The sequence below is a fragment of the Fundulus heteroclitus genome, chromosome 5 (genome assembly GCF_011125445.2).
Source record: "Fundulus heteroclitus isolate FHET01 chromosome 5, MU-UCD_Fhet_4.1, whole genome shotgun sequence".
NCBI lineage: Eukaryota > Metazoa > Chordata > Actinopteri > Cyprinodontiformes > Fundulidae > Fundulus > Fundulus heteroclitus.
In genome coordinates this window covers 41,525,674-41,552,076 of record NC_046365.1, presented here as the reverse complement: position 1 = coordinate 41,552,076, position 26,403 = coordinate 41,525,674, and the positions used below count along the sequence as shown (strand labels likewise).

General features: G+C 41.0%; 1 protein-coding gene across 1 annotated transcript in view; it reads right to left on the bottom strand.

The window, feature by feature from the left end:
• sorcs3 (sortilin related VPS10 domain containing receptor 3) overlaps positions 1 to 26,403 on the bottom strand; it is a gene marked incomplete in the record, with an annotated part of 346,527 nt that overhangs the window by 59,963 nt on the left and 260,161 nt on the right. Inside the window, 8 exon segments of the mRNA XM_036137616.1 lie at positions 4,106 to 4,277; positions 7,800 to 7,913; positions 13,580 to 13,713; positions 13,802 to 13,919; positions 15,319 to 15,426; positions 16,614 to 16,705; positions 19,806 to 19,882; positions 21,123 to 21,225. Of these exon segments, the coding sequence (XP_035993509.1) occupies positions 4,106 to 4,277; positions 7,800 to 7,913; positions 13,580 to 13,713; positions 13,802 to 13,919; positions 15,319 to 15,426; positions 16,614 to 16,705; positions 19,806 to 19,882; positions 21,123 to 21,225 (918 nt within the window).

Below are 26,403 nucleotides of genomic sequence, written 5' to 3'. Positions count from 1 at the left end.
AAGATGAGCCATAAACATTTAAAGAGAGGGATGAAATAAGAACGAGTCTCCCCATCCTTCGCTCGTCGATGCAGACGGAGGAAGGGACTGTTTGAGGTTTGGTCGTCTGAGATTCAGGCGTGAGCCCATCATCTCCCTGCCAACTGCTTTCTAAAACCTCAATCCATCTGAATCCATCTGTGCATGTAAATATTGTGTTGCATAAAAGTTTTCTGAACAAAACAAAAAGCGCAAGACGCGCGGATTTTATCAAACTCCCAAATATGTTTCAGTTTTTTTTCCTTCTAAATCTATTTTTAAATGAACCAAGGAGCCTTCTTTTCATTAAATATTTAGCACCATTTTCTTTCCCCGAGAAATCCAGCCATCTCGAGGTTCATGAATATAAATTAAACTTTGAATTCATCATGAGAATTTTCTCAAATAAGTCTGAAGCCACATGGCTCCCTCTGCCCACCCGTCCCCCTCCCCACTTCACCTCCCTCCCTTCTCTTGCTGCTAGTGACAGACAACAGGCACCGTTTTTTTTAACTTATCACACGGTGATAGAGAAACCGGGCCGGAACGACCTCCCTGGAGGCCTCAGCGCTAGGAAAACATTTCCAAATCCTGCAGCTAATACCGGCCGAGTGACTGCGGGTGAGAAGCTTGGAAGCGTTTTCTCGGTGACCAGGCAGCAAGGCCATCCTGGCTCTGAACACAGCACCTCTCACTTGCTAACTGGGTCTCTGGTGGCGTCTTTTATTTCTGCTTGTGGCTCAGAAGCGCTGCACGGTGTGGGCGAGGTGCAGGGAAGCGACTGCGCTGGTGTTAGAGAGCAGTAACTTTACAAGAACTCAGCAGACGTTGCTCAAACTCTAGCATTTGTGCCTCGGGGTTCCACAGACAGAACGATGTATGTTTGACTCCGTGCTCCACCTTTGGTCTCAGCTGTAGCTCCATCCGCTGCAAGTTTTCTCCCAAATGCAACATGATCCTGAGGGCCTTTTCTAACCAACTTTCTAAGTGTAGGCCATTGAGTTGCCATCTGCAGTGCTCTGAGGTAATATCTCCACTCCTGCAGATTTCTTCTTTTTCATTTTCTGTCTCAGGTTTTTCCCCCTATAGGTGAAAAACACCAGAGGAAATACAAAATGCAGTTCTCAGGTAACGATTTCCTGCTTTGGGAAGTGAGAGTTATGTGATGGTCTGAGGCTGCTTTGCTTCTTCTGGACCTGGACAAATTGGTGGAACCATGAATTCTGAAATTCCTGGAAAAGAATATCTGGGAGTTGGTTTGTGAAAGTCAGTTTATTGGACGATGATACTCCCTGGAAGGCTCGAGAAAATAGAAAACAGAGGTTCTAGATAGGCCTAATTAAATCACCCGATAAGCTACAACATGACCTTAAATGGGCGGTTTAAACACAAATACCCTCCAAAGGGACTAAATGACGTTTCTAAATTCCCTCTGCAGCACAATGACCAGCTCTCACCAGCAGTTATCCTGAGCTACGTCTTTGTCTCATGGAACCACGTTGGCTTGGATAGATCGTTTTACTCAGCAAATGGACCATCATTTAAAAACTGCAATCTCTTTCCAATCTCTTGAGTTAACATCTGTTTGATGATCTGAAGCAGTAAAGTGGGACAAAATGTTAATTGGACAGAAATCTGTAAGGGGGGTGCAAACTTTTTTTTCCCAGCACTGTAATTGTTTGGGAGTTAAAAAGTTCTAATTGTTGCAAAGTTACAGAAACATCTGCTGTGACTTCTGGTGCAGAACAGAATGGCCTCAATCCAAACTTAATAGACTTAAAGGAGCTATTAGTAATACTGACACCTTGTGGCTCAGATCGGTACAACAGCCCGTCAACCATAATCTACTATGTCGCTTTTAAACGGTGTGAAACCCTTCTGAATTTTCACTTCTCCAGGATAGATGCTGTTGTCTTCTGTTCTGGTTCTGGTCCGCTTCTCTTACTGGTTTCCATGTCTGCAGGCTGCTGCTAAACATAAAATACCAAACGCTGCTCTCTGTGTTGGGAACCCTGGGAACTCTCACTTGATTGGCTGAGAAACCAGGAAGTAAACAGGAGCTACACTCTGAACCAAAGTAGTTCTGGACCAACATGGACAAACATGACTAAGACATTGTTGATGGAGAGGACTGAATGTTACTTCCATCGTGGCTGAGAGATGAGAATGATTTAGGTTGATTTTACAGTAAATATCTTACAGTAAATATCTTACTTATAGCTCCTTTAACAAGCCACCATACTTAAATCCTCCAGCACACTGTGGGACTCCCGCTTGTAGGACGCATTCTCCATTGGACGACGTTCCAAAATAAATAAATAAAAGGTCTCGAAACATGTGTGGAATGAACTGCTCTTGACACAGTCAGTGGTTTAGCAGCTGTAACAACAGTACAAACATGCAGAGCATTGGTTCTGCATGCAGCATTTCCATTGTAGTTTTCCTAAATTACCAGGTCCATTTTGCGCCGTGGTACTTTCTGTCCAATGGGAGCAACAATCATCACACACATGGCTTTGTTATACGTCATAGTTTGCTTGAAAAAAGTACAATGTGGAAGCAAACCGCACCAAACTAAAAGAGAAAAAATATACCAAAGGACTTTACTGGTGTGAACACACCCTTAAATACTTATCACTCTTCAGCAGGTGGACTGATTCACATCCAAATTGGATCATTTTCATTGTTCATGCATGCAATGAGTAAACAAGAGATTGGAGCTGAGCGAGTCACAACGCCCAGCGGAGGTGCAAAAAGAAAGTTTAAGCAACCCTGACCCAGTGGATTGGGTCAGTCTTCCACCACACAGAGCTTTGCAGGACGGTCTGCTGTTTCCTACAGTAGCTACATCAACTGTTGCCATGTTGCTTTCTGGTAGCTCTGCCAGCAGATGCACTGCAAAAACTAAAAATAAGTAAAATTTTCTTAAAATTATTGTATTTGTCCTTGATTTGAGCTGTAAATAAGATGATTTGCCAATGGAATAAGATTTTTTCCACTTAAAATAGGAACAATTCATCTCCACCATCTTATTGGTGTGCAGGATGTCTAATTATCTTCTTTTAGGGTCAAAGATACTCATTCCATTGGCAGATAATCTTATTTACTGCTCAAATCAAGAACGAATAGACTAACTTTAAGAACATTTTACTTGTGTTTAGATCCGTTTTTGCAGTGTGGCCCAACAATGTGTCTGGTGCAAAGTTCTTTTCAGGCTCAAAAAGGACTAAGTAGACACTATCAGGATGAACGTTTAGCATATATTGTTATATTTAAAGATTAATATTTTTTATTTTTTTATGTTATAGTACTTAAAACTTCAACCTTCAATTTTCTCCTAAAATGCTAATAGCTAAGAGGAAATAGTGACCATTGTGAAAGAAAATATGTTTTTACAGATTCGTTTTGTTTCCAACTATCTTAGCCATCCCAGGAAGTGTTCTTCCACTGAACTTTGATGTATTTTTACTACCAACTGTGAACGTGGTGGGTGATTCAGCATGAAGATGCAGATTTGATCAAAAACAGACATCTGTTGAATCTAAGACACTCCCGTTAGTCCAGTTCTCTATAAACGTTCCTGATTTTATTATCCCAGGTATTCTACATGCTACAACTTGCTGCTGATGTCAAAATATAAAATGTGTTTAGATTTTACTAAAAACAATGAGATGGGTAGGTCAGGATAAAATTATTTCCTATGTAACTATGCAATAAAAGTTTAACAATTACAAATTAGAGATTCAATTATTTTAGAAGCTTCCTAAATGCTAAAAAATATTTGTGATATCGTTAAACACCTTGTGAAAAATATATTATCTTATAACAGAGAGAAACAACTGATCATAAATTATAAAGCTTTAATTAATAAAGTATAATTACATAGAACTCATGTCACCATTTCAAGTGAGAATGCTGTTCTGTAAGGAGGAAATAAAAATGACCTGCGTGAAGATAATCCAGTATGTGTGTAACAGCTTCCCTTACCTCTGCTGACCTAAATGCAGCTTTTAGAGAATAATGAATCATTCCCATAAGTCTTTAGCTTAGAGACGAGAGTGGCCCGGTGTGCTGCTGGTTTTCTCACCTCATCCAGGTGCACGACGAAGGTGACGTTGCTGCCCATGTTGGCGGTGAGTTTGCCATCTTTGGTGGTCAGGGTGAGTCCTTTGGGCGACCTGTTGGGGCACTGCTGCTTCCTCGCCGTGTACATCTCTTTAACGCCCTTGGTGCAGTTGTTCAACACCACTTTACGGTACCTTAGGGAGCGAACGCGGACAAACACGTCATTCCATTCTGCTTCACTCTACATGTCTTCTGCAGTTTCCAAACTAATTTCCTGCTGCGTGAGCTGGCGGCGTAGGAGAAGCTGAGCTCGGCGCGGTGTGGCTGTTTTGTGTTAACAGCCTCTGGGACTAGATGACAACTGACAAGACAGGCTGTGTCAGAGGCTGTGACACCGCAGGAAGTTTAATCAGTACAGCAGAGAATAAAACAGTGCTGTTGTGATCAAGCTTCGCCAGGTGTCGGTCCCCTGAGGAGTCGCAGAAAGCCAGGACACAAAGGCAGGATGCATTCTAACGATGGGGAAAGACGCACAGATATCCATCTACATCTATCAGGAACATCAGCGATAACCGTCTGCAGAGCCAACAGCGTCTTAAAGCGCCGTTCTCACCCCACTCACCATCTGGAGCTGATACTCTCTGGTCGACGGTTCAGATCCATCAAATCTGTTTTCTCTCTGCAGTTAGGTTCCTTACTAAACATTGATGAAAGATAATGAATGATCCCTCGTGAAGTAATGTGAATTAGCACATTGTAGTTGTTCCACTTAGCTTCACTCGATGTTTTTACTAGTTGGTGAAACAGGTCCGCATAAATGGACTTTTCCTCTTGCTTTTTATTTGTCTTTTCTGATCACATTGGTTACTGTATGCCTGGTGCTCATATTTTAGTTATTTTTGTATATAAAAGTATATGTGATGTAATTTTATTACGTTTAATTATTGCACCTTATATGGGAGGTACTCCTAATTTCACCGAACCGATTTATTGTACTAAAGCCAGAGCTACAGCGCCTTGCAAATATCTCATCCCACCATGCTAAAACCACAAGCTGTAATGCATTTTACTGGGATTCTAACTCAAGGTTGTGAAGAGGAAGGTAAACAATCCGGGATTATGTTAATTATTTCAGAGTGAAATAATCTGAAAAGTGTGGCATGCATTGATATTCTGTCCACCTGGACTAACAGAATTGGCAGGGGGAACTTTAATTAGACAAGCAGCCAAGGAGACTGGGGGACTCTGGGGGATCTACAGAGATCTCCAGCACAGCTAGAAAAATCTACTGAAACAATATGGAAAAGTGGCAAAAAGAAAGGCACAGATAGGAAGCCCAGTTTGCAGTTATCATGTTAGGAATGCACCAAACCTGCAAGAGACACTGCTCTGGTCAAAATTCAACCCACATACTGAAGGTTACACACCGTTTAATTTGGTTTACTGATTCAGAAACTTGTGAAGTCGCTTAGTTGCATTGGATTTTATTAGAGGGCTTTAAAATAAATGGTGCAGAAGACAAATGCATCCCATATGTGGAAGATGTTTGCTTGTAAAAAACAAACTTGAAAACCATGTTTCCGTTTCCTTCATGCACTACCTTGTGTTGTCTATATCATAACATCTCATTTAAATTCATTGAAGTTTGTGATTGAAGTTTTTCCTGCTGATTCGTCCACTTTTTAGTCCATATTTATAGGATTACTGAGAGATTTCTTTGTGACGGAGGAAATCTCTTGGATAACTAAACACATTTGTCTTTGTACTGTGAACTCATGCCAACAGTTTCCTCAGATGTTTTGTGGTTTCCAGTTTCCATCCTCAGCTGATGCGATATCTGCCCTGATCACGGGGGTTTCTGTGGCTGTGTTGTTTTAGTTAGGAACAGTTTTCAGTGAAACAGAGAAGACGTCTGAAACACCTGAGGCTGCAGGTAGATCTCAGGTCTTCATTACTTCTGTTTATGACGAGTAAAGTAATAAAACATCTTCCAAACTTTGTATAGCCTCACCCTACATCACCCTAAGAAAAGGATGCCTACCCAAAACCTGGGAGTGAGTGTGGAAACTACAACATATAAATATGCTGCAAATGAAATGAGATTTCTGCCTCTATTTGCTAAGAAAACTGAGAAAGAAGATATTTTTGTGAGCGAGCAAAAAATATATCATGAGGTTTTTATTTTTATTTTTTTGAGCTGTTATAACCTACAACAACACTTTAGTGTTTAGCGAGGAGCCCTAGACACTGGAAGAAGGCTACGGCCAGGCCCTGTTTATCTACAGCATCCGTTAGAATGTGGCTGGATCACAGCAAGTATAGAAGAGAACATTTTCAAGACGATCCTGCCACATGCACTCACCGTTACACCGGCATTGCACCGTCACAACTCTGTTAACCAGAATCTGGACAGCTTAAATGCAGAATACTTAGAACACTCGGCCAGGTTGCAGGTACAAATAACTTACTTGACATCTAAACTAATTTGAATATCTCTATGTTAACTTAAATTTCAGGATCCCCGGCTCTTAGACTGTACGATTTTGCCAAAAATCAAACTTGGGGTAAATTTCAACCATAATTGCCGGTGGTCAGAGGGCCCAGTGGCGCCGGTGCATGGCTGCCTGGCCTCTGTCAGTCCGCCCCAGGTCAGCTGTAGCTACTAACAGCTCACCACCGTCAGGGTGTGAATGGGTGAATGACTGAACTGTAGTGTGAAGCGGTTTGGAGGTCATCAAGACTAGTTAAAAGCGCTATACAAGTACTAACCATTTACCATAATTGTGATTAAATTATTGATACATTTCTAGTTACTTTTGTTATATATAATTTCTTTCTTAACCTGAACCATATTGTTTTTACTATATAACCCCATCTATGATGGTAATCTGAACTAAACAAAAATACTTACGTTAGAAAATATATATTAGTATTAGTATTATGTATTGTTTTAATTGTAAAATGACTGGAATTTATTCCTTTACTGGATATTTGCTTTTGCCTGATGGAAAAAAAATATTTCTACAATGAAAAGTCCTAAAAGCTTAGTTGTCTGTTGGCTTGTCAGACATTCCCAGTGGCTTGTTCAACATGCATCACAGCTGCATGGATCTAGTGATCAAATACATTTTAATAAAAAGGCATAAATGCAGTGTGGACAACTTTTTAGGCTTCTGTAATTAAACCTCCAGTGAATATGATTCTAATGTTCATCTTTATTGTGCCAGTTTCTCCATTCTGAGTCCGTTTGTGGAGTTTGTAACATTTACAGCCGTCAAAAGGTAGAAAGTCTGTCTTCTCTAATTTCCTTTAAGAGGAAACGGTGACTGGCATTTGATGGGTACATTGGAGGAAAGGGAATTAAAAGATAACGCGAAGAGTTGATTGACAAGACGAGGTAAACAAGGCGTTCTAAAAACAAAGACATCTAAAGATCTGCCATCGGAAGCTCATAAAGAGAAAGAAAAGAACAGAAAACGTGTTTGATTTGTTCTCCATAATGATGCTGCCTAAATAAACCACCGTTTGCTTGAGTGCAAGTCCATTGAGTAAACTCACACTTTGGAGACAGATTGTCAGCTTCTACTTCCTTCCACAGATACCCTGATAAATCTGTGACGACTATCTGCTCTTAAACCCAGACTGAAAACCCTAGTAAAGGCCTCCATGTGTGCAACAAAAGCATAAATACAAATGGGTCATGAATCAGTCCTTACCCTGTGCTGTTGAAGTAGTTCTGACCCTGGCTGCAGCTTCTGGACACAGAGGAAGGATTGAACCAGAAGGCCGGCCGGCAGTTCCCGTCGCTCCGTCGCTCGTATCCATAATCACTGTCAGAGAAGAGAAAGCATCCACACGCCACCTGATCAGCGACAGCTTGCTCCAAAGTCTCTATAGCAGCTGACAGGAGGCCCAGCTGACACAAACCTGCATCATTATTACGTATTGATTAAAGCGTCTCCTTCAAAGTACGCCACAGAGGCGAGGAGCCATGTCTGCCAGGACGCACAACCTGCAGGCCAAGGTCGGTTACTGTAAATAAGCCTGTTTGCTTCTCAGAGATTCCAATCAGCGCATGATTTACATGCAAGCAGGCAAGGTGGCCGAGTGTCCGTTCTCATCAAGGTACTGACGTTGATTTATCAGGTAATTACTGAGCCAAAGCAAACAGAACTAACTAGCCAGCAGCTGACTAGTCCACTTTAATTCAGTGATTAGAAGAGTGTGAACTGGTCATTAGCGATCTGTCAAAGCAGGCAGCACATTTGCAATAAAGGGATTGTTGTTTTTCGTCCCTTTTATGTGGAATATGGTGTAGATTTGAGCTGTCAGTTTGTTTTGCTCAATATTTACCTGCATTGTTGCTACTGAAAGTATCCTGTCCTTAATCTACTGTGATATTGTTCATTTTTCTGCCAGTCTAGTTCTTAACACACATATTCTGCAGCTCGGACATCTTCAGTGATGTATCCTGGGATTATTTGCTGCTAAAGGTCTCACCCTCCCACAGGCGACCCAACCAGGGTTCAGCAGCTTCAGTGATGTTTTTACTACATTTTCCAGTGTTAGGTTACTTCACTCCAAGAGTTTTGAGGGTGCTGAGGAGTGACTGGCCAACAGATCCTCAGAGCGGTAACACCAAGTCCTCCACCCCTTACTTTGGCTTTACCAACCAACTCTTGGTACCTTTCTCTCTTTCTCTCAAAGGCCGTTTCCATTAGGTCTTCCCAGAGAACATTTAATGCCAGCAGGACTTGCTGTGATGTTTCTGACATCAGAACGATGTCTGGTCTAAGTCTGGTTAGAATTTGCTTGCTGTCTGGGAGACCCTGAAACTTAAAGCTTCCCTGTGTTCGGTTTCATTTTCTGATTCCTGTTGGCTTGCCTTTAGTTGTAAAGTAAAAACTTATTTTTCTACTGATATCATCTACTTGGATAATAGTTTTATTTTGTGCTACAGCCTGTGCCACCCTTTTTATGGGGTGTAACAGATGTTTGCTGGTACCGGAGCAGTCTACCTGGTTCGCCCTTCAGCCGCCGGTCCTGAGCGGTTGTGAGCGAACCCACTGATCAATGTGGGCGCTGTTGTCTGAAACTGCAAGCGTGCACGAGCGAAAATGAGGGAATAAAATGTCAGAGCGAAGTACACGTTGCAAAAATAATCCTGTTTGGTTTAGACCACAGAGATAACAAAAAAACTTTCCAAATTTAAGAGGAAAAAGTAGAATTTGAATAGTTTAAGATTAAGAATGGGTATTTTTCTTTGATCGTCTCTAATTGCTAATCTTCAAACAAAAACTGAATGTAAATGCGACAAAACTGAGAACTCCAATCAAACTAGTTTCTCTATCTAACATTGTTTTATTTTATGTTAGGAAGAAGAAAACAGAGCTGGTCTGACTCTGGATCAGCAGGTCAGCCCTCATGGTAAACATGAAATGTTATCTGCTAAAGGAAAGCGGGTCGGTTCATCTCTAGATTTACTGCAGATGGAGAACATTTGCTCTTGAACAGTTTTTCATCTCATCAGCTGTTAAACATCCTGACTCTCTAATGAGAGGCCATTCCTGATTGTTCCTAACATACATACTTTCAGTGTTATTTCTCTGCACGACCCCATTTCAAACTAAACTGTTTTATTACCCAGACGTCATGGAGTCAACCCTTTGACAAAACAGCTAACTGACTGCTGCTATTTAAGGGATCTGATTATGATAGAAATTTGCACACAAAACTAGAAACTCCAGCCCCATTTTACTCTAGGTTGCCAGTTCAGTTTCAGCTCAATGGAGAAAAAGAGTTTTAATAAAGATATTTTAATACTTTTGCTGAAATATGCCTCAAACCCATCATGGGTTTTCACATAAACATCCAAGACTTAAGACTGGCCTGAGAGTTTATATATATATATATATATATATATATATATATATATATATATATATATATATACTATAATAGTAGAAATCTGGATCAACAGATCGGGGCACTTCATAAAAACAAATTTTTTTAGTTTAGGGGTCTGAAATTATCATTTTGTTTCCAATCATCATTTTAATTAAGGTTGGACGGACTTAAAAAGCCTTAAGGGAACCTCCTGTTAATAACCATCCATGATCTGTACCCGTGTATCTGTGCAGGGTCACTGGGGGACTGGTTCCTTTCTCCAGCGGTCATTGGGCCTGAGGCGGGGTACAAACACAGGAGAGGCACCCATCCACACACTCAGACCTAAGGGAAGTTTAGAGCAGGAACTGAATCTGGTATTACGTCACAGTTTTACCGTCTCCACTATGATATGGGTCAGGGGTACACCAGATCTGAGGGCTGACTAAGAGACGCGGTGATGATGTATGGCATGTGCGACCAGTCAATGGATTCACAAGGACAAAAAACACTCAAATGCGTTCCAATGACAGCAGGAAGTATTTTTGTTTGGTCGGTCTACAAAAAGTGCCACTCCAGTTTCATTCATCACTTCTCTTTCAAAAAGAATGTTATGGGTTAAGCTGATTTTATGCGTGTCGCTGACGTCGATGCAACATGCCGCCGCCTGTTTTTTTTCACCGCTGGCTTTGTTTTTTGTTTTTATGTGATTCCTCCGCTTGTGATTCCTGAAAGGCCAGAGGAATTCCTGCAGTGATTTCTGGGTTTATGACAGAAATGTTTCGTGAAAGATGCTTAAAGTCCCAAAATTTCTGAATGAATGACGGCCTGTTATTGGTCTCCTTTGCCTATATTAAAGATATAAATAAGGATACAGAACAAAATCAAATGGCTTAATATAACAAGTAAATTGCCAAAAATAAAAGCTTTTTCCAGGTGTTTTTCCACCATGCAGCCTCTCATCCTGAAATCTAAAAACAGGTTGTGTTGTCACCACCATTGTCTGCTGGGAGTTAGGAACTGAAACAGATGATTGGAGAAAGACTTGGAAGCAGCAGCCTGCACCGTTATCTCAGATTAGGTTAATAGGGATGAACTCAGCTGAAGATATGAAAGACTAATTCCTCACGTTTCATCCATTAAAGGATGCAAGGCATCATTTAGACATTTTAAGCATATATGGGAGAAATCCTCTGCAAGAAGAACATAACAGAAATCAAAGTTAGGGGGAAAAAATTAAACGTCTTAAATATGAACCAATTAGCACTCGCTCGCTGCTCTTCTATAAACATAAGTTAAATAACTGCTGAATGCTTTTTATGTTCCCTGTCATTACAAGATAAAAAATACACCCAGTTTTTGGATTTGCATACAAATTGAAACTATCCTCACGCCCCCATGGCCTGAGCAGAATTAAAAAACACAACAGCTGCTACAAAGACAGGCTGGAGGAGTGCTCTAAAGGAAAAGCACACCGTTAAATACAGAAAGTCTGCGCACCCACAAAAACAAGTCTGTCAGAAAGAAAAATACAAACTATGAAATACCAGAAACAATGTGCTTTCATAATGGTGCAAGTCTGTCAATTTCTGTTAAAGCACAACCTCAGTATTTAATTTCAGCATTCAGTTTTACTTGGTTTCAGCAGACCATAAGTTTTTCAACGTGAAAACGCAATCAAACTCTGGAGCAGATTGGACACGAGTCTTCATGCAAGACAAATGCAAAAAGCGAACTACAAAATCAGGCATTGTGGGTAAACACAACCAAAAACAAGACAGCCGCTGCATTGCTGGGAGAAACGGCTCCTGGTCACACAAAGAGGGAGGACGGGTTACATTTGTCATTTTTTGACAAAAGTAAAAAAAGATGAAGGTATGTCATTGTTGCTGGTAAATACTCACAAGAAAAAATACTTTTTAAGCAAATTATTGGATAAATGGAGGTTTGTAGGATTTACTTATACAATAGAGAAGCGCTGCACATAGGTGACATCCATCAACTATACATAGAAATACAAGCCTGGCTTAGAAAAAGCAGCTGTTCATGAGAAAAAAAGTCTTGATTGGCACAAAAGAGTAAAAACCATTGTTGGAAATATCAGGCAGAGAGGGGAAAACTAGATTCAAATAGTAGTTTGGTTCATTTGACCAACTTGGTTATGAAATCTCAGGTTAAATTGCAGAACCTGGCAACCACAATCAAACTGAATAGTCCAAACTGAAAGCGCCACCCTTGTTTCTCCAGTATTGATATCTGCCCTCACTTTTCAGTCTTCTCCTGACTGATACATTTGCTCAAGGATATTATTTTAATCATCTGTAACATTTACAAACTATGGCTTAGGTTTAAAGGATACAAGTCAGCAGCTTTCAGGAAGCAAACATGCACCAAAGGTGTCAAAAGGTGCTTCAGAATAATATTTGTTTTTAAGTGTGAACAATGTCGGTTTAATAATACCGGATATTTGCTACATTAAAGGAGCATAGTGTAAGTTCCAGGATTTTTGCAGACGTCTGCCCCCTCTGGTGATGAGTTGTAATGACACCAGTGTTGTGCACGAGCCTGGAAGAAGAAGAGAAGCATCTGCAGCTGTGACTGCACGGGTCTTTTGTTTAGAGGCGTGATGTCTTCTGAGGTAAGAAAGTTATAGATATTGAAGTTAATCCATGTTCTCTCACTAATTATTGCAGAGGCTAAAAGTGGCAGGGTGATCGAGATCACACACCAGGAGGATTCAGACCCAATCATGTCATGAACTGAATATCCAGCCTATCGAGGCGACTGGAATAAATAAAAGTAAGTTCAAAACTTACGCCATGCACCTTAAAGGTTGAAAAAGTTTAGAAATGTGTGATCACTGAAACAGTGAACTCAGTGATCAAACACGCCTCGCTCGCTCTTCCTTTTTATTAAACAAGTTTCCTGTTCTTAGCCTGACTGTAAGCCTCTCCAGCTTGTCATTCTGCCCGTGCTGCTGTCGCTGTATTTTCCACAAGAGCAAACATCAATTACTGTAACTCTCTGCCAACCAAACCTGTATCCGCTTGCTGGGTTTACTCAAAAATGCAGGTATTAGAAGATCATTAGGAGAGGAGTGCGTGCAGAAGAACACAGCGGATCGGACTGCAGGTCAAATCAACCATATTTTCCAATCTGCACAATTTATTTGCCTGTTTGCTGCTGCTGCTGCTTGTTAGCTTGCAGGACTCCGAGATCAGCTCTAAAGAGCATATCTGAGTGGACTGAAGAGGGAATTTAACGGTTGCTGAACAGATGCACTTGAAAAATAATGAATTGGTACAGCAGGAAAGCTGCTTTATAATAGGTCAGATATGTTTTTCATCTTCCCACTGAACACAGTGTCCCATTAAACCACATGCTGAGTCTCAATCAGATTTGGTTGCTGCCCACAAGTCATAGCAGCAGAAAACATCTTAAAGGATTAAACAAAAGGAGAATGTCTGTTTGAAACTTCTTCATGTGTGGCAGTGTTGGAGAACAAATGCCCGTTAATGAAGCTCTCCTTTTAGCAGACAATGGAGAGGAACATAATCCCCCTCAACACTTATGAGGAAAGGAGCCGCTGAACAAAAGCGTGTCTTCTTACCATTCAAAGTCATGAGCTCGGCAAATGCAGGATTCGGCCGAGACGATCCTGGAGTAGTCCTTTCCCAGCATGCAGTAGTGTCCCGGCTGGCGTTTCATGTAAATCTGCTTCTGACCCATCACACACGGCTCGCCCTGCGTTGGAACAACAGAGCCGTAGCTAGAAACGTTCTACAGCAAAGCTTTAAAGGCCGCGGCCACCGGGACGGGGCGGGAGTTTCACCTGGTTGTGTAGGTGCCACGTGTGGTAGTCTTTCTCCGTGCACTTCCTGCTGAAGATGGACTTGTAGTCTATCTTGATGAGCTGCCACTCAGAGCGGTGGCTGAAATGTCCAAAAAAGCTGCAGAGGCAAAGAAGGTGCTGCTAACAAGTTGCATTTCAATTATCACGCCCCGTTAACGGTAAATCACAGAGACATCTTTATTCTCAAAAGCTGGCACTCGTGATATCTGTGTTAAAAATGTGTTAGAAAAACAGATTACAGCCTGTCCTGTCCTGCCATATACAGGCTATTTTCTAAAACTTACGGAGCACTTTGGTGCAACCTGCAGTTAGTTATATAGAACATAGGGGGGGTTTTCTGGAACTGAGCCCATCCTGCTCTTGTAGTGATTTCATATCACTTACAGGTTACCTTCAGGAATTTACAATGCATTTTTCCTGAAGCTGCAGGTTAGTTTGTTCAGCTTACAGGGTGCCTTTCTACAACTTACAGTCCTTTAGAACATACAATGCAGGTTACATGTATGACGCTTTGTGTAAGGTCCGCTTTCTTTGATCTCACAGCTTCTTTCCATGATTTCCTGGAGACTATAAGAAAGTGACGAGTCGTCAATTACTTAATCATCTATATCAATTTCTTTTAAACGCAGGTAAATCATATCAGCACTTTAAATCTTTGTCTCCTGGCTCTTTGGAGATATCTTCTCAAATTATTTTTTGTGATGACATATTGGATATATTACATTTTTGTTCAGTTTAAAAATCATTTTTCAGGGTAAAAAGTATTTGCAGCATCCAGGGACGAATGCAAACTCAAGCTGACTTCAGGTTATCTCTCTGTGTCTGAGTCCCAGAGATTACTGGGTGACAGGGAGCTGACGGGAGACAGAATCTGTATTTGGTGTCATGTGGGTTTTCTGGGGACAAAGACCGGATTTTACTATTAAACTCTGTCGCCTGTTATACACACACCATTAATGCTTCATTCAATGGGTTTGGGTGTTATAGCTGTCAGTCATGGATGTGTGTTTGCCAAAGCTAAACATAAATCCTGACAGTCGGAAGGAAAAGTGTTTCCATTCTTCTTCTTCCGTCTTCAAAGGTTCCCAATGCACAATGTCTTATAGCTGGAACAGCTGATCAATACTGAGTTCCATAGATCAGTGTTCAATACTGCGAGTTAACGCCTTACATCTCTTCTACCTTAAAATAACAGTCGCTGCTGTGAGCTGCCGAGTATTTTTGCTAAATGCAAATTTCTACCTTTTGTTTACTTATTGATTTTCATTGATTTTTTTCTTTTTCAAGTTGTGCACAAAATCTGTCAACGAAACCAGGGGCTGAGAATTATTTAAATGTTCCTGTGGCCAAAATGAACCTGTTTATACCTGAATGCACGAGTGGAAGAGACTCAAAACATCTGCGGAGGTGAGAACATCTATAGAAACGCTCCACCAGAACAAAAGAAACATCTTTTAACATGCACTTCTGACCATGTTAGTGTGTTTTACACTTACGTCATTATTTGGTTCTCAGCGCCAGCCTCCACCAATACTCCGTCCACAAACAGCGGCACCGAGGAGAAGCTGTGTTGAGTCCAGTGGCTCCCTTCGTCAAAGCTGACCCTGTGTCAGATTGCATTCCCGTCACTAACCCGGCACCAGCGACGGCACGCAAAAGCAGACGCTCCCTATTTAGTTCTGGTCATAGGGGAGGGTTTAGGTTGGGATCAGAGTGACTGGCTTGTCTCAACAGAGCAGTCTCAGAGCCTCTGTGCAATTAGCTACTGTAGCTTTGGGTAAATATCAAACGGCTGAAGATTAAAGGGATATTTAAGAGACGGTCGTTCCGTGTGTCAAAGCAAAGAAGCGGAAAACGTCTTTCGGAGAACATGAAAAGAGAGAAGGTCTCGGTGTCAAAAAGGAAAATGAGACCGTGCTTTGTCCTGGGTAAAAAGTCAACACCAAGGTGAGAAAACAAAACCAGAAAATGTTTCATGTTTGAGCCCAAAAGTTCACAGGGAGAATGAGACAGCAAAAAAAATTGGACAGCTTATATCATCAGCTCCTGGGCTTTATTGATTCTGACAGCTTATCAACATCGGTGCTGAGGTGAGAACAACTGGGAGTACCTGAGTGTGACATGTAGTAGAAAAAAGAGAAAGAAAAATCCTCCCATGTTGCCTCAAAAAGCCTGCTGCTGTCACTTGGCTAAAAGCGGTGACAACAGCAAAGCACTGATGTGCACCTGTTCTAGGATTCAGCCAGAGGAAGTGTTTAACTGAACGCTGACTGTGAAAGCCATACCACTCCACGGCTGTGGAAACACAGGCCTTTTCATAACAGTTAGCTTTTTTTCCCCCTGCATCATCCCACTTAAATTGGGAGGGAGACAAAAACCCAGCCGGGCACACTTCACTGGTTCTGAAACTAATTTCAAAATTGTTGCAAAAGCGAGTGGAGAACAGATCTGGTCTCAGTTGGATTGCCTGCACTGAGGCGCAGCGTCTTCGATTTGGCAAGAGCAGGGCTATGTGTTAATGAAAACGCTAAGGGGGGGGGGGGGGGGGCCCAGCCTTCTGGCTCTTAATGATAATTGGCTAAGAGAAAAAAAAAACATCTTTCAAACTGTACTGGCTGCTACTTTATTTTTCCGACTATGCACAAAGTGCAACACTAAATGGATCAAGTGTGATGTGCATGTTCCTTCTTTAGACCATCAACACTTGATTCAACAGTAGAATAGCCATTAGAATCAGAAAAGCAACATCAGAAAGGAAATTTAAACGACAACCTATTCTTAATGGACCTACCACAGATGTCTTGTTGGCACAGATGGCTGTTTCACCGCCACAATGGCCCCTCCTCTGTCCAGAAACCAGATATTGTGCTCTTCTTCAAAAATCTGACAAGATAGGCAGGGAAAGGCAAAAAAAAAAAAAAAAAAAAAAAACATATTAATTTATTTAAGCAGGCAATATTCTGACTGTACTTTGGTTCAATATTATCAAATAGTAAATGACATGCCTGTTCCAGTCATCTGTGTTGTTTTTATACACTGTAGCCAGACGGCACTAATGAATTGTTAATGAGGAAGAGTGGATGCACTTCGTTACGATTATGATGTTTTCAGTGCAAGTCAGATCATGTGCAGAATTTACATTCATGTTATTAGCGAGAACCAATCAAAAATAATCTGACAATTAACAACATGAAGGATTTTTTTCTTCAGTATATAACCCTCCATACGTGTTCAAGAATACATTGCATAAAAAAAAATAAAGATTTCCAACCAGCTTTTGGTGAGGTGTTTAAAATACAGTTGGTAATCCTGTTCAGAAAAAAAATTTTTATACTGGGTGAATTGGTCCTTCCATCCTGAAAGTAGTTAATATATCATATCACATATTCAGAAAAAGGAGGTTAAAAATGTTTATCTCTGTGGGAGCTCCAGGCCTGTAAAAACAAACTAACTGACTAATCTCTGCTGTTCGCACCGAATGGCAGAGATTAGTCAAAGTTTTGGTTCTGCTCTCATCCCCCTCTGTCCCTCAAGTTTCTGGGGTATCACCTTATCTACTGGTTGTCCCGCATGCCATCATTCTGACACGCTCATGTAACACCAGTGTGTGCTCGTTCCTGGTTAGTTTGCTCTTGGTGGCTGTGCATGCCCACTTCTAGTGTTTATGTATCCTGTTAGCTTAGCGGTTAGCTTAGCGATTAGCTTCGCTGTTAGCCATTCATTGTAGCTCCGCTGTTCTCACCGTAAACTTTGAACATGGCTCAGAGTCACAATAAGCGAACTGTGTTCATGTTTATGAGAAGAAGAAGAAGACGTCAGTAGAAAGAAATAAGACCAGAGTGGATTTGGGAGATTTTTTTACGTGATCCCCTGAGGAGCGGAAGATCAGGTAAGACGGTCAGTTATTCAAAAAGGGACTTGGGGAAACTTCCGGAAAGTCGCCGACTCTAACTTTAAGGCCAGCTAGCTGTCTTGCAAAGAAGCTTTGGGTCACTTTGTCAGAACTTTAGAAAGATTAGCTTGTTTAAAAATAAGTTATAAACCAAATTGTAATATGAAAACTGCTGATATGTATTTTTTATATCTCCCTATGACTGTAGATCTCGACTCTACATAGTTTTTGCATGATGAAAGATCAATGATTGTGGGTATCAATGTGATATTGCATTTCAAACTCTACTTGGATGCTGCGGTATGAGAAATTGTATAAGTTGGCAATCACATTTATTACAAATAAAAAGTAATCAAATATCTAATACAAGCATAGCTTTTATAGTTACAGCATGTGGGCAAAAAATACATAATTCACTAATAAATATCCATGCAACTTTCATGGTAAAATTTGCTTTGATGAGTGAATCTTGCTTATGAGCCTCACTTAAGAGTGAGGCTCATAACTGCGTCAGCTGATAAAGCTCTTGTACTTTATACCAGTAAAAGAAAAGTAATAGTTGCAATTTTGTTCAGAGCTTCAATAATAGCTGACCTCACTATACAGTATTATATAATAATCTAATAAGGCCCTCTCTGAATTAAAACATGTTTTGCAAAACAGATTTTTCACTGCAGTTGCACCTCTCATCCACAGATAAGAAAACTGAGATAAACAAACAAAAAAAAAAAAAACTTTCCAAAATTTAGTTTTTCATGTAGTTTACCAGTAAATGTTGCTACTCTGAGCCAGCATCCACAGCAACAAAGAAACCATTTTATGGGTAATTAAGTGTCCCGTGCTGGTTTTCATTAAACTTCAACCATCTTCTGAAGAAATTAATGGCCTAAAGAAACATGAACGTCAATGAATATCAAAAACAATCTGCCAGTGTTCTGTGAGACTCTTCAGCTCAGCCCTGCTTCAGGTTACATCTTCTTTTGAACTGCATTAATGTAAGAATATCACTTCGGATAGCTGGGAATTACACTGGAATTTTATAGTGATTTTAGAGAAGTGGATTTTTTTACAAGTAAAAAATGTGAAAACATTATACATGTAGAGTAAACATAGTGTAAACAGAGTAACATCAATTCTCATGGTGTTTTCTATTAACTGACATCTATTTTTTAATTAAATGTTTTAACTAATGATTTTGTTAGAGGCTGCAGAGGGGGTGCAGTTGGTTGCACTGTTGCCTTGCAAAAAGACAGTTCTGGGTTCAAATCCCAGCATCTTACTGCATGGGTTTTGGATTGTAGGAGGAAGCTGGAGTTCTCCCTGCAGCACGCATGCACAGGGAGAACTCCAGCTTCCTCCCACAATCCAAAAGCATGACTGTAAGGTTGAGTGGCCTCTCCAGATTGCCCTTCGATGTAAGTGTGTGTTGTCTTTGTGCTGCCCTGTGATGGATTGGCAGCCTGTCCAGGGTGGACCGGGTATAGACGATGGATGGGTGATTTTATTGAAGAGTGCACATGGCATCTGTGCAGCGTGCTCCCTCTTTCCAAGGTAAATTTCTCCCAAGGGAGACAAATAAAGTGACTTTGACTTTAAATTATCAAACATCTTGGTGCCCACATGCTAGTTATCGGGGGCTCCCACAACCCCGTTTCCAAGCCACCTGTGAGCCGGCCGGGCCCAAGATGCCTCCTGCCTTTCTCTGGTGATTTGATTACTAATGGGGCAGGGGGGATTGAAATGAAGCCATCATTGTTAGGGGTGTGAGCCACTAAGAACCAATCAGTGCTGACAGTTAGGCAGGAAGTCCAATTAGTAGGGCTTCAATAAAACCAACCAAACTGCTCTCTGGTACTTATTCCATGAATCCTTTTGTAAAGGCGTACATTTGTGTGATTTGAGGCTGGCTGAAGAATCGATTCATGAACAGCTAAGGCTGCTTGAAGTTGTCTTTATAACCACACTGCAAAACAATTTCAGGTATAGATCTAAAACCAGAAGTTCAGATGCAGCAGATATCCGTGTCTCTATTGTCCTTTAAATTTTAACACAAAGTGTCAACGCTCTGTGAGCCGTTGGTGTGCGTCTCACCGGTCTCCAGCTGTTGCCAGCATCCGAGGATACAAACATGCCCACGTTGTTGTACGACAGCTCTGCCCCAATATTTCCTGCAGTGGAAATGAGAATATGACAATCAAAACCACAATGAGATTGCACAAACAAATGTTACAAAAGCAGGACAAACCATAGAGATTTTGGGATGTATTCTGCAGCTAAGCTGTTTGTTAATTTGAATTACTCTGCTGGTTAGACGCCTCAATCACTCCTAACACCCTGAGAGGAGGACAGGGAAGAGACTCCTGTCCTTGTGGCAGTGATGATCACTTACAATTCAAGGCTCCCATGCTTTTTCTGGTGAGCCTGCACTGGGCAGACCGTTGTTATTGTGTTGATCTGCTCCGCCATCTTGGCCAGGGCTCAGCACACACTGTAGACATGTGTTTGATCTGGATGGTGTTTGTCATGTCGGTAAAATAATCTCTGCACCAGCTGATGTCTTAAAAGGCACAGCGGGCAGAGAACGGCCGTGCCAAAGCAAAGTCTTGGCCAGCAACACAAGCACAATGCAGTGAGCAGCCCAGGCAGCAGAGGTGTGTGTTCAGTCAGCATTTTTACACACCAAAGGAAACACACACTTGACACTTAAAAGATCAACTTTGCCTTATTTCTCTTTATGTGTTTGCTTTTGCAGAGACATCAGAAACCAAACTGAGTCACTTTTGGAACATGCACATTACTGGATGCTTATACACGGCCATTCAATGAATTATTGTAAAGTTCTCTGACTTCAGTAACTCAATTCTGCAAGTGAAACACGTGATGTAGATATGATTGAATTTGACTTTGTAAAGTGCCTTGAGATGACACGTTTCATGAATCGGCGCTATATAAATAAAATTTAATTGAATTGAATATAATAACACGCAGACTGTTGTTTACAAGTGTTCATTTCTAGTAATTCTGTGGATTTCCAGCTTTCAGGTAATGAAAAACTGACATTTAAAGTTACATTATTGCATCAGACCAATAAAATAAAAAAACTAACATTTTAATAAGAAAATTTGTGCAAAAATTCTGTTTATCTTCTTGAAGGTTATTATATTCAAAAGGTACTTTTAATCTAAAGATGAGCCTCATTTGAATGTGTATTTTAATTTATAGAATGTGTCTGTTTATGTTACCAACATGGGAGATGATCTTTGACACTGACTGTGGAGGAAGTGAGGAGGCTGCAGACCTTAGACTGAGTTACAAGAATACGATCAGGCCAGTAAGTTAAACCACATGCTTTCCCCAACTGTGACGGCTTTTAGTACAACTTCTGCCGTTTTCACTGGTTTTTCTCACCTGTGGCAACAATGATGCCTGGAGCAGAACTCTTGGTGGAGATGGTCCCTGACACGTAAGGGTTCTCTGACGTTTGCAGTTGGAGATGAAGGGAACAGAAAGGCTGAAAAAGATTTTAAAAATGACACGTGACAAAAGTGAAGGTCTAAGAACAGTAGGAAGTAGATACATTAATCACACACTCAACGCATTCTGACGTCTCAATGTGGTGAAGTTCAAACTGGGATGGGAAACAAGGAGGATTTAGTTGCCTTTGATTGTGACAAAGTTGTTATTTCAATGCTGATCCAGTAGGATTTTTACACCAAACTGTCTCTAACGTGGACACAGAATCTTCTGAAGAAGAGAAAATGTCCAGTAAGCAGCAGTAGTGTGGAACAATAAATCCCCTGTCTGTGTGAGCGGTCAGAGGAGAATGAGTTGCTGGGTTCAAGATATTAGAAAGGCAACAGTCGCTCATTTGGTCACTCGTTGGACCCAAGGTATGCAGAACACAATGTCTGAAGGTACAACAGGTGGAACCTGGAAGCTAATGGGCTACAGCAGCTGCTACTCCGGTCAGCCTGGAACGTTCAGCTGCAAAGTTCAGATGTTGGGTCAGAACTTGTCTTGTATAAGCAGTTCAGGATGCTGGTGGTGGTGCAATAAGGTGAGAAATATTTATTGACATATTTTTGGTCTTACCAGAGTATTGTTATTGTCTCTCCCCATCCCTTTATGCCCGCTTTGTACCCATGTACCTAAATCATCTCAGACTGGTTTCCTTAACATGAAAATGAGTTTCAGCAGCAACTTTGGGATGTGGTCGAATGGGAGATTTGCACCATGGACGTACAGCCAATAAATCTGCTGCAGTTGTGTGATGTGATCATGTAAATATGGACCAAAATCCCAGAGGAATGTTTCCAACACAACCAACGGTATGCCACGAAGAATTAAGGCAGTTCTGAAGGCAAACGGGGGTTGGACCTGCTAGCAGCAATGCATGCATAATATTAGCTGAAAAAGGGATAAATCATCAACTAATCAGATGAAAAGTATATATCTATAATTCAGAAAGCCGACATGAAATACGAACAACATGCAACAAAAAGATCTGTTAGTCTTCAAAGAGAACAAACTGTGCTTTCACAAGTTTTGCTAATTGCCTTTAATCTGTCATTAATACAAAGAGCGATGGAATTTGCATTAAAGTATGAAGGCAAGCCTCGGAGGCATGCACACAACAGAATACAATTACAATTGCTCACAGTGCAGAAAAACAATGTCTGCTTTCATCTTGGCAGCAGACAGCATGTCACTGGTGTAAGGACATCAAAGCAGTGGGACTGAACAGGGTAATCAAAAGGAATCTATGGCCGTAATTAAAATGTCACATAAATGTGCAATCACAGGGAACCCGGAAACCACACGGCCTGGGCCTGAAATCACCTCTTAAGCAGCATGGAGTCGTACTAATGTCTCCAAACATGATCCCCGCTAACAGTGGGCCTGTTAGTTTTAGTGGTGGGGAGGCTGTCTAATGAGGACAGAATGTTAACACGCAGTCGATCTGGATCTGTCACTCTGGCACCAATTCTACCTCATTTTCTCATCTGCTAATGTATTCTCTCTCAGCTCGGCTCTCACCCCAACAGGTCGAGGCAGACGCCTGCCCTCGGGATCTGGGGTTGGATGTTTTCACTGCTGCTGCTGAGTGCCTTCTAAAAGGAAAACTGCTGTGCCGAAGGGAAGATTTGCTGCAGTTTGTCGCTTACCTTTATGAGACTTGTTCCTTTTTTTTTAGGCTATGGCTCTGCACTGGAAAAGAGTGAAACACTCCATCTTTGTCAGGGATGGGTAATTTCTTAGTATCTTAGTGTCTTGTTTAAGGGTGTTGGCAGGGTTAAGCCACTTATTTGAATTGGGCCTTTGTCTGCTGTAATGAGGGAGTTCTTCCAGGCTGTTGTGGTGAGGAAAGAGCAGAGCTGAAAGACAAAGCTCTCAGTTTACTGCTCCATCTTTGCTTTCAGCCGTCAGCCATGGCCATGAGGTCCAGACTGTGACCAGGAGAACAGCATCCTGCATATTCTTCTCCTGGATGACAGACCTCCTGTCTCTTCTGGCCTCTGAAGTCCTTGGGTTTAACGGTAGACCTGAACCTTTAGAAGCACATAGATACAACGACCATGTTCTTCTGGGATCAGGAGGTTCGTGCATTTAGCTTTAGCTAATTTGATCACTGCAATCGTGTCTTTAGAGGTTTGCTTAAAACGTCAATCAGACAGCTGCAGCTGATCCTGAACACTGCTGCCTGCACCCTCACAAAAACTAAGAAGACCAAGTGGAGCAGATTGCCCAACAGACTTGTTGTCGTTGCATCAACCTTCCAGACCACTCAGGTCTACTGTTTCACGTTTATTTCACAGCATTCAGTTTTTATGCTCCTCTAATCTGGAACAAACTCTGCAAACTGCAAACATGCTGAAACATTGAGTCCATTTAAATCAAAGTTAAAGCCTGTAGGGTTGAAGGTTGCCTTTGACTCTTCTAGTTAAACTGAAACATCACTAATCTCCGTCTGTTGTCCAACTTTTCTTTCCTTTCTTTAGTTGTTCCAATGCAATGTATTTTATGTTCCTATGTCTTCATCATGTAAAGCACTTTAAATTTAGCGCTTGCTGAAATGTGGCTAAAAAACAAACTTGCCTTGCCTTGGGTTTCCATCCTGACCCTGTTACCCATCAAATCTGATCTTGGATAAATGGAAAATATGGCTAAATGTTCTCTGGACAGTGATTAATAGCCATACTAATGCAACGTGAGTCAGACCTGTTTTGATTTACGAATCAAGCCAGACTTGGTCTTTCAAGAACGTTCTTCTTTAACCCTTCCTCTTCATTCTGTGTTTTATGGCCGATATTTGTTGGTGGCAGTCACAAATCTCACAACGGAGGATTTTTACCCAAATATTTATTCCAATCAGCGGTGCTGTGAGCAACTTTAACATTTAGTATGCTACCTGAAGCCTCTTGGCTTTCACATGGAGCAAAGAGGTGCTGCAGTTTTTTTCTGACTGTTGCATTGTCTGGACCGTATTTGCTGAGATCAGCACCAAACGGGAAATTTGGCATCTGTCTGAAATATCTTGAATGTTAAGAGAACCTTTTCCTACTGTATATTAACAGCTCAGATTGTTTTAAAATTGACAGACATTAATGATTCATCATTAAAAATAATTTCTGATGTTTTCCCAAAGAGATAACAAGAGAAAACCTGAGCTCCTGTTCGTCTCTTGATTCTCATGGAATCACCTTTGCATGTTAAGGTTAGAGGTGGTTAAGCTCCTGGTAAAGACATGAGGGTAAAGATGGTATACTTACTATTTTCCTGTATATCTGTGGTTTCTCTGCAGCTCTTTCTAACCCTAGGAGCTCATTCCTAAATACCATAAAAGGCTGTCAGTTAAAGGGGAGCCAATGTGTTGCGATCCAAAGGTTGCTTCATCGATCTGCTGGATTAGAGAAGCGCAGGATAGAGGATATACCTTTTATCTGTGACAACTATAGGTTTCATTGATCTTCAAAACACAGTTTTAGCTAAATTTATTAAAAACAGAAGTTTAGATTAGTGTTTTTAAGATATATTGTAAGCAGTAGTTTTTTAAGGATGATAATCCACTTCACACAGATTTTGGATACAATAGGTTTCCATTTCAGAAAACATGGTTGAAAACATGGATGCTGTCCCTGTGTGGCGTAGCGGGCTAAGTCTGCGTCTTTGATATGCAGGACCAGGGTTTGAATCCTGGTCACATTCAGGAAGGGTAACAGGAGTAAACATGCCTGAGGTGTAAAATCTCAATCTCTATACAAGTTGTACTGACTTGCTGTGGCGACCCATGAATAACAGTTTGGTAAATAACTTTTGCTACAACCTATGTATAGCAGAGTAGTCCTATATTTATTGATTAATTGTTCATTTAAAACACCAGATAAAATGTTAATTTTAATAGACGTGTAGGCTACTCTATGAATCATCCGCTGCTGTGGAATATACCTGCAAGGTTTTCAACAATAACCATAAATAAATGCTTTTTATTTTTATTTTATTAAACCAAATTAGTCAATCAGCTGCTTCCTGTTCCTGACATTCTGAAAGTATCTGCATGAGAAAATCTGTTGGCCATTAATTCTTTGAAATTCATCTTTTAAACAGTTCTTGTGGTACATGTTTAGGTACATGTTAGACACAAAGGTGATGACATTTCTGTATGTAATTTGCTGTTTATTAACATTGTAACAAAAATAAAACTAAATCTGAAACACAACATGGTATATGTATATACCTTTGTATTTTAAAACCTGTATAATTAGGTCCTGTATGTCCACATTTTAGTCTTGTGATGAATATTTTCTCCTTTCTGCTCCTTCCAGTGATCACCTTTTCTGCCATTCTCAAGTGTCTGATTGATGATCCTCCTTCTCTCTGATTTGCATCTATGTTCTGTAAAGTTCTGCCTGTAGTTGGGTGGACTGCCAACCTTTGTACAGGAGTTACCTGGGGCTGTGACATGTCAATCATTTAGGTAAAACCCAGAGGATTTCTGGGGGGCTATCAGATTTCAGGGGGGGTCCAGCACCACCCGATCCCACCTCTAGCTCCACCCCTGCAACCAACCTGCATCTCTCAACACCTGCAGATGAATTATCCTTACAATGAAAGGTAATCTTAGGCAAGCCTTAATCGGGACCCAGCCAACATATCTGCACATTCCTAAAGGCCTCGGTTCCATCCTGACTGGGTTTAAATCAAGTTTCTGTCGGGGATAGGTGCGGACACATTTAATATTATAAAGCAAACTGTGAATTAGCTCAACATATTGAGCAAACTGAACACTGACAACTCCCTTACGCTGCAGTCTTTAGCAGCAGCTTAACAATCGAAATGGAAAGTAGATCTCCAAGCACAACAAAGACTTCCCTATTGCCGTCCAGTCCTTGGTACTGAGTGGATTTCATGTAATTACACTAACAAAGGCTCTTCACACAATGCTTTATTATTTAGATTTACTGTTATACAAAGAGCCACAAAAAAAAAAAAAAAACTACAGAGATGTGTCGTCCCAGTTCACCAGCTCTATTCAGCTTGGAGATAGTTTGTTTTTGTGAACGAGCACCGCACTTTGGTCTAACTGGGAACACATCATGCACCTCTAACATTATAAACTTCACACTGAAAGTAAATCAATTACTCTGTTGTTGTAGCATTTCTTCGTAACAATAAATCTCATACCATTGGA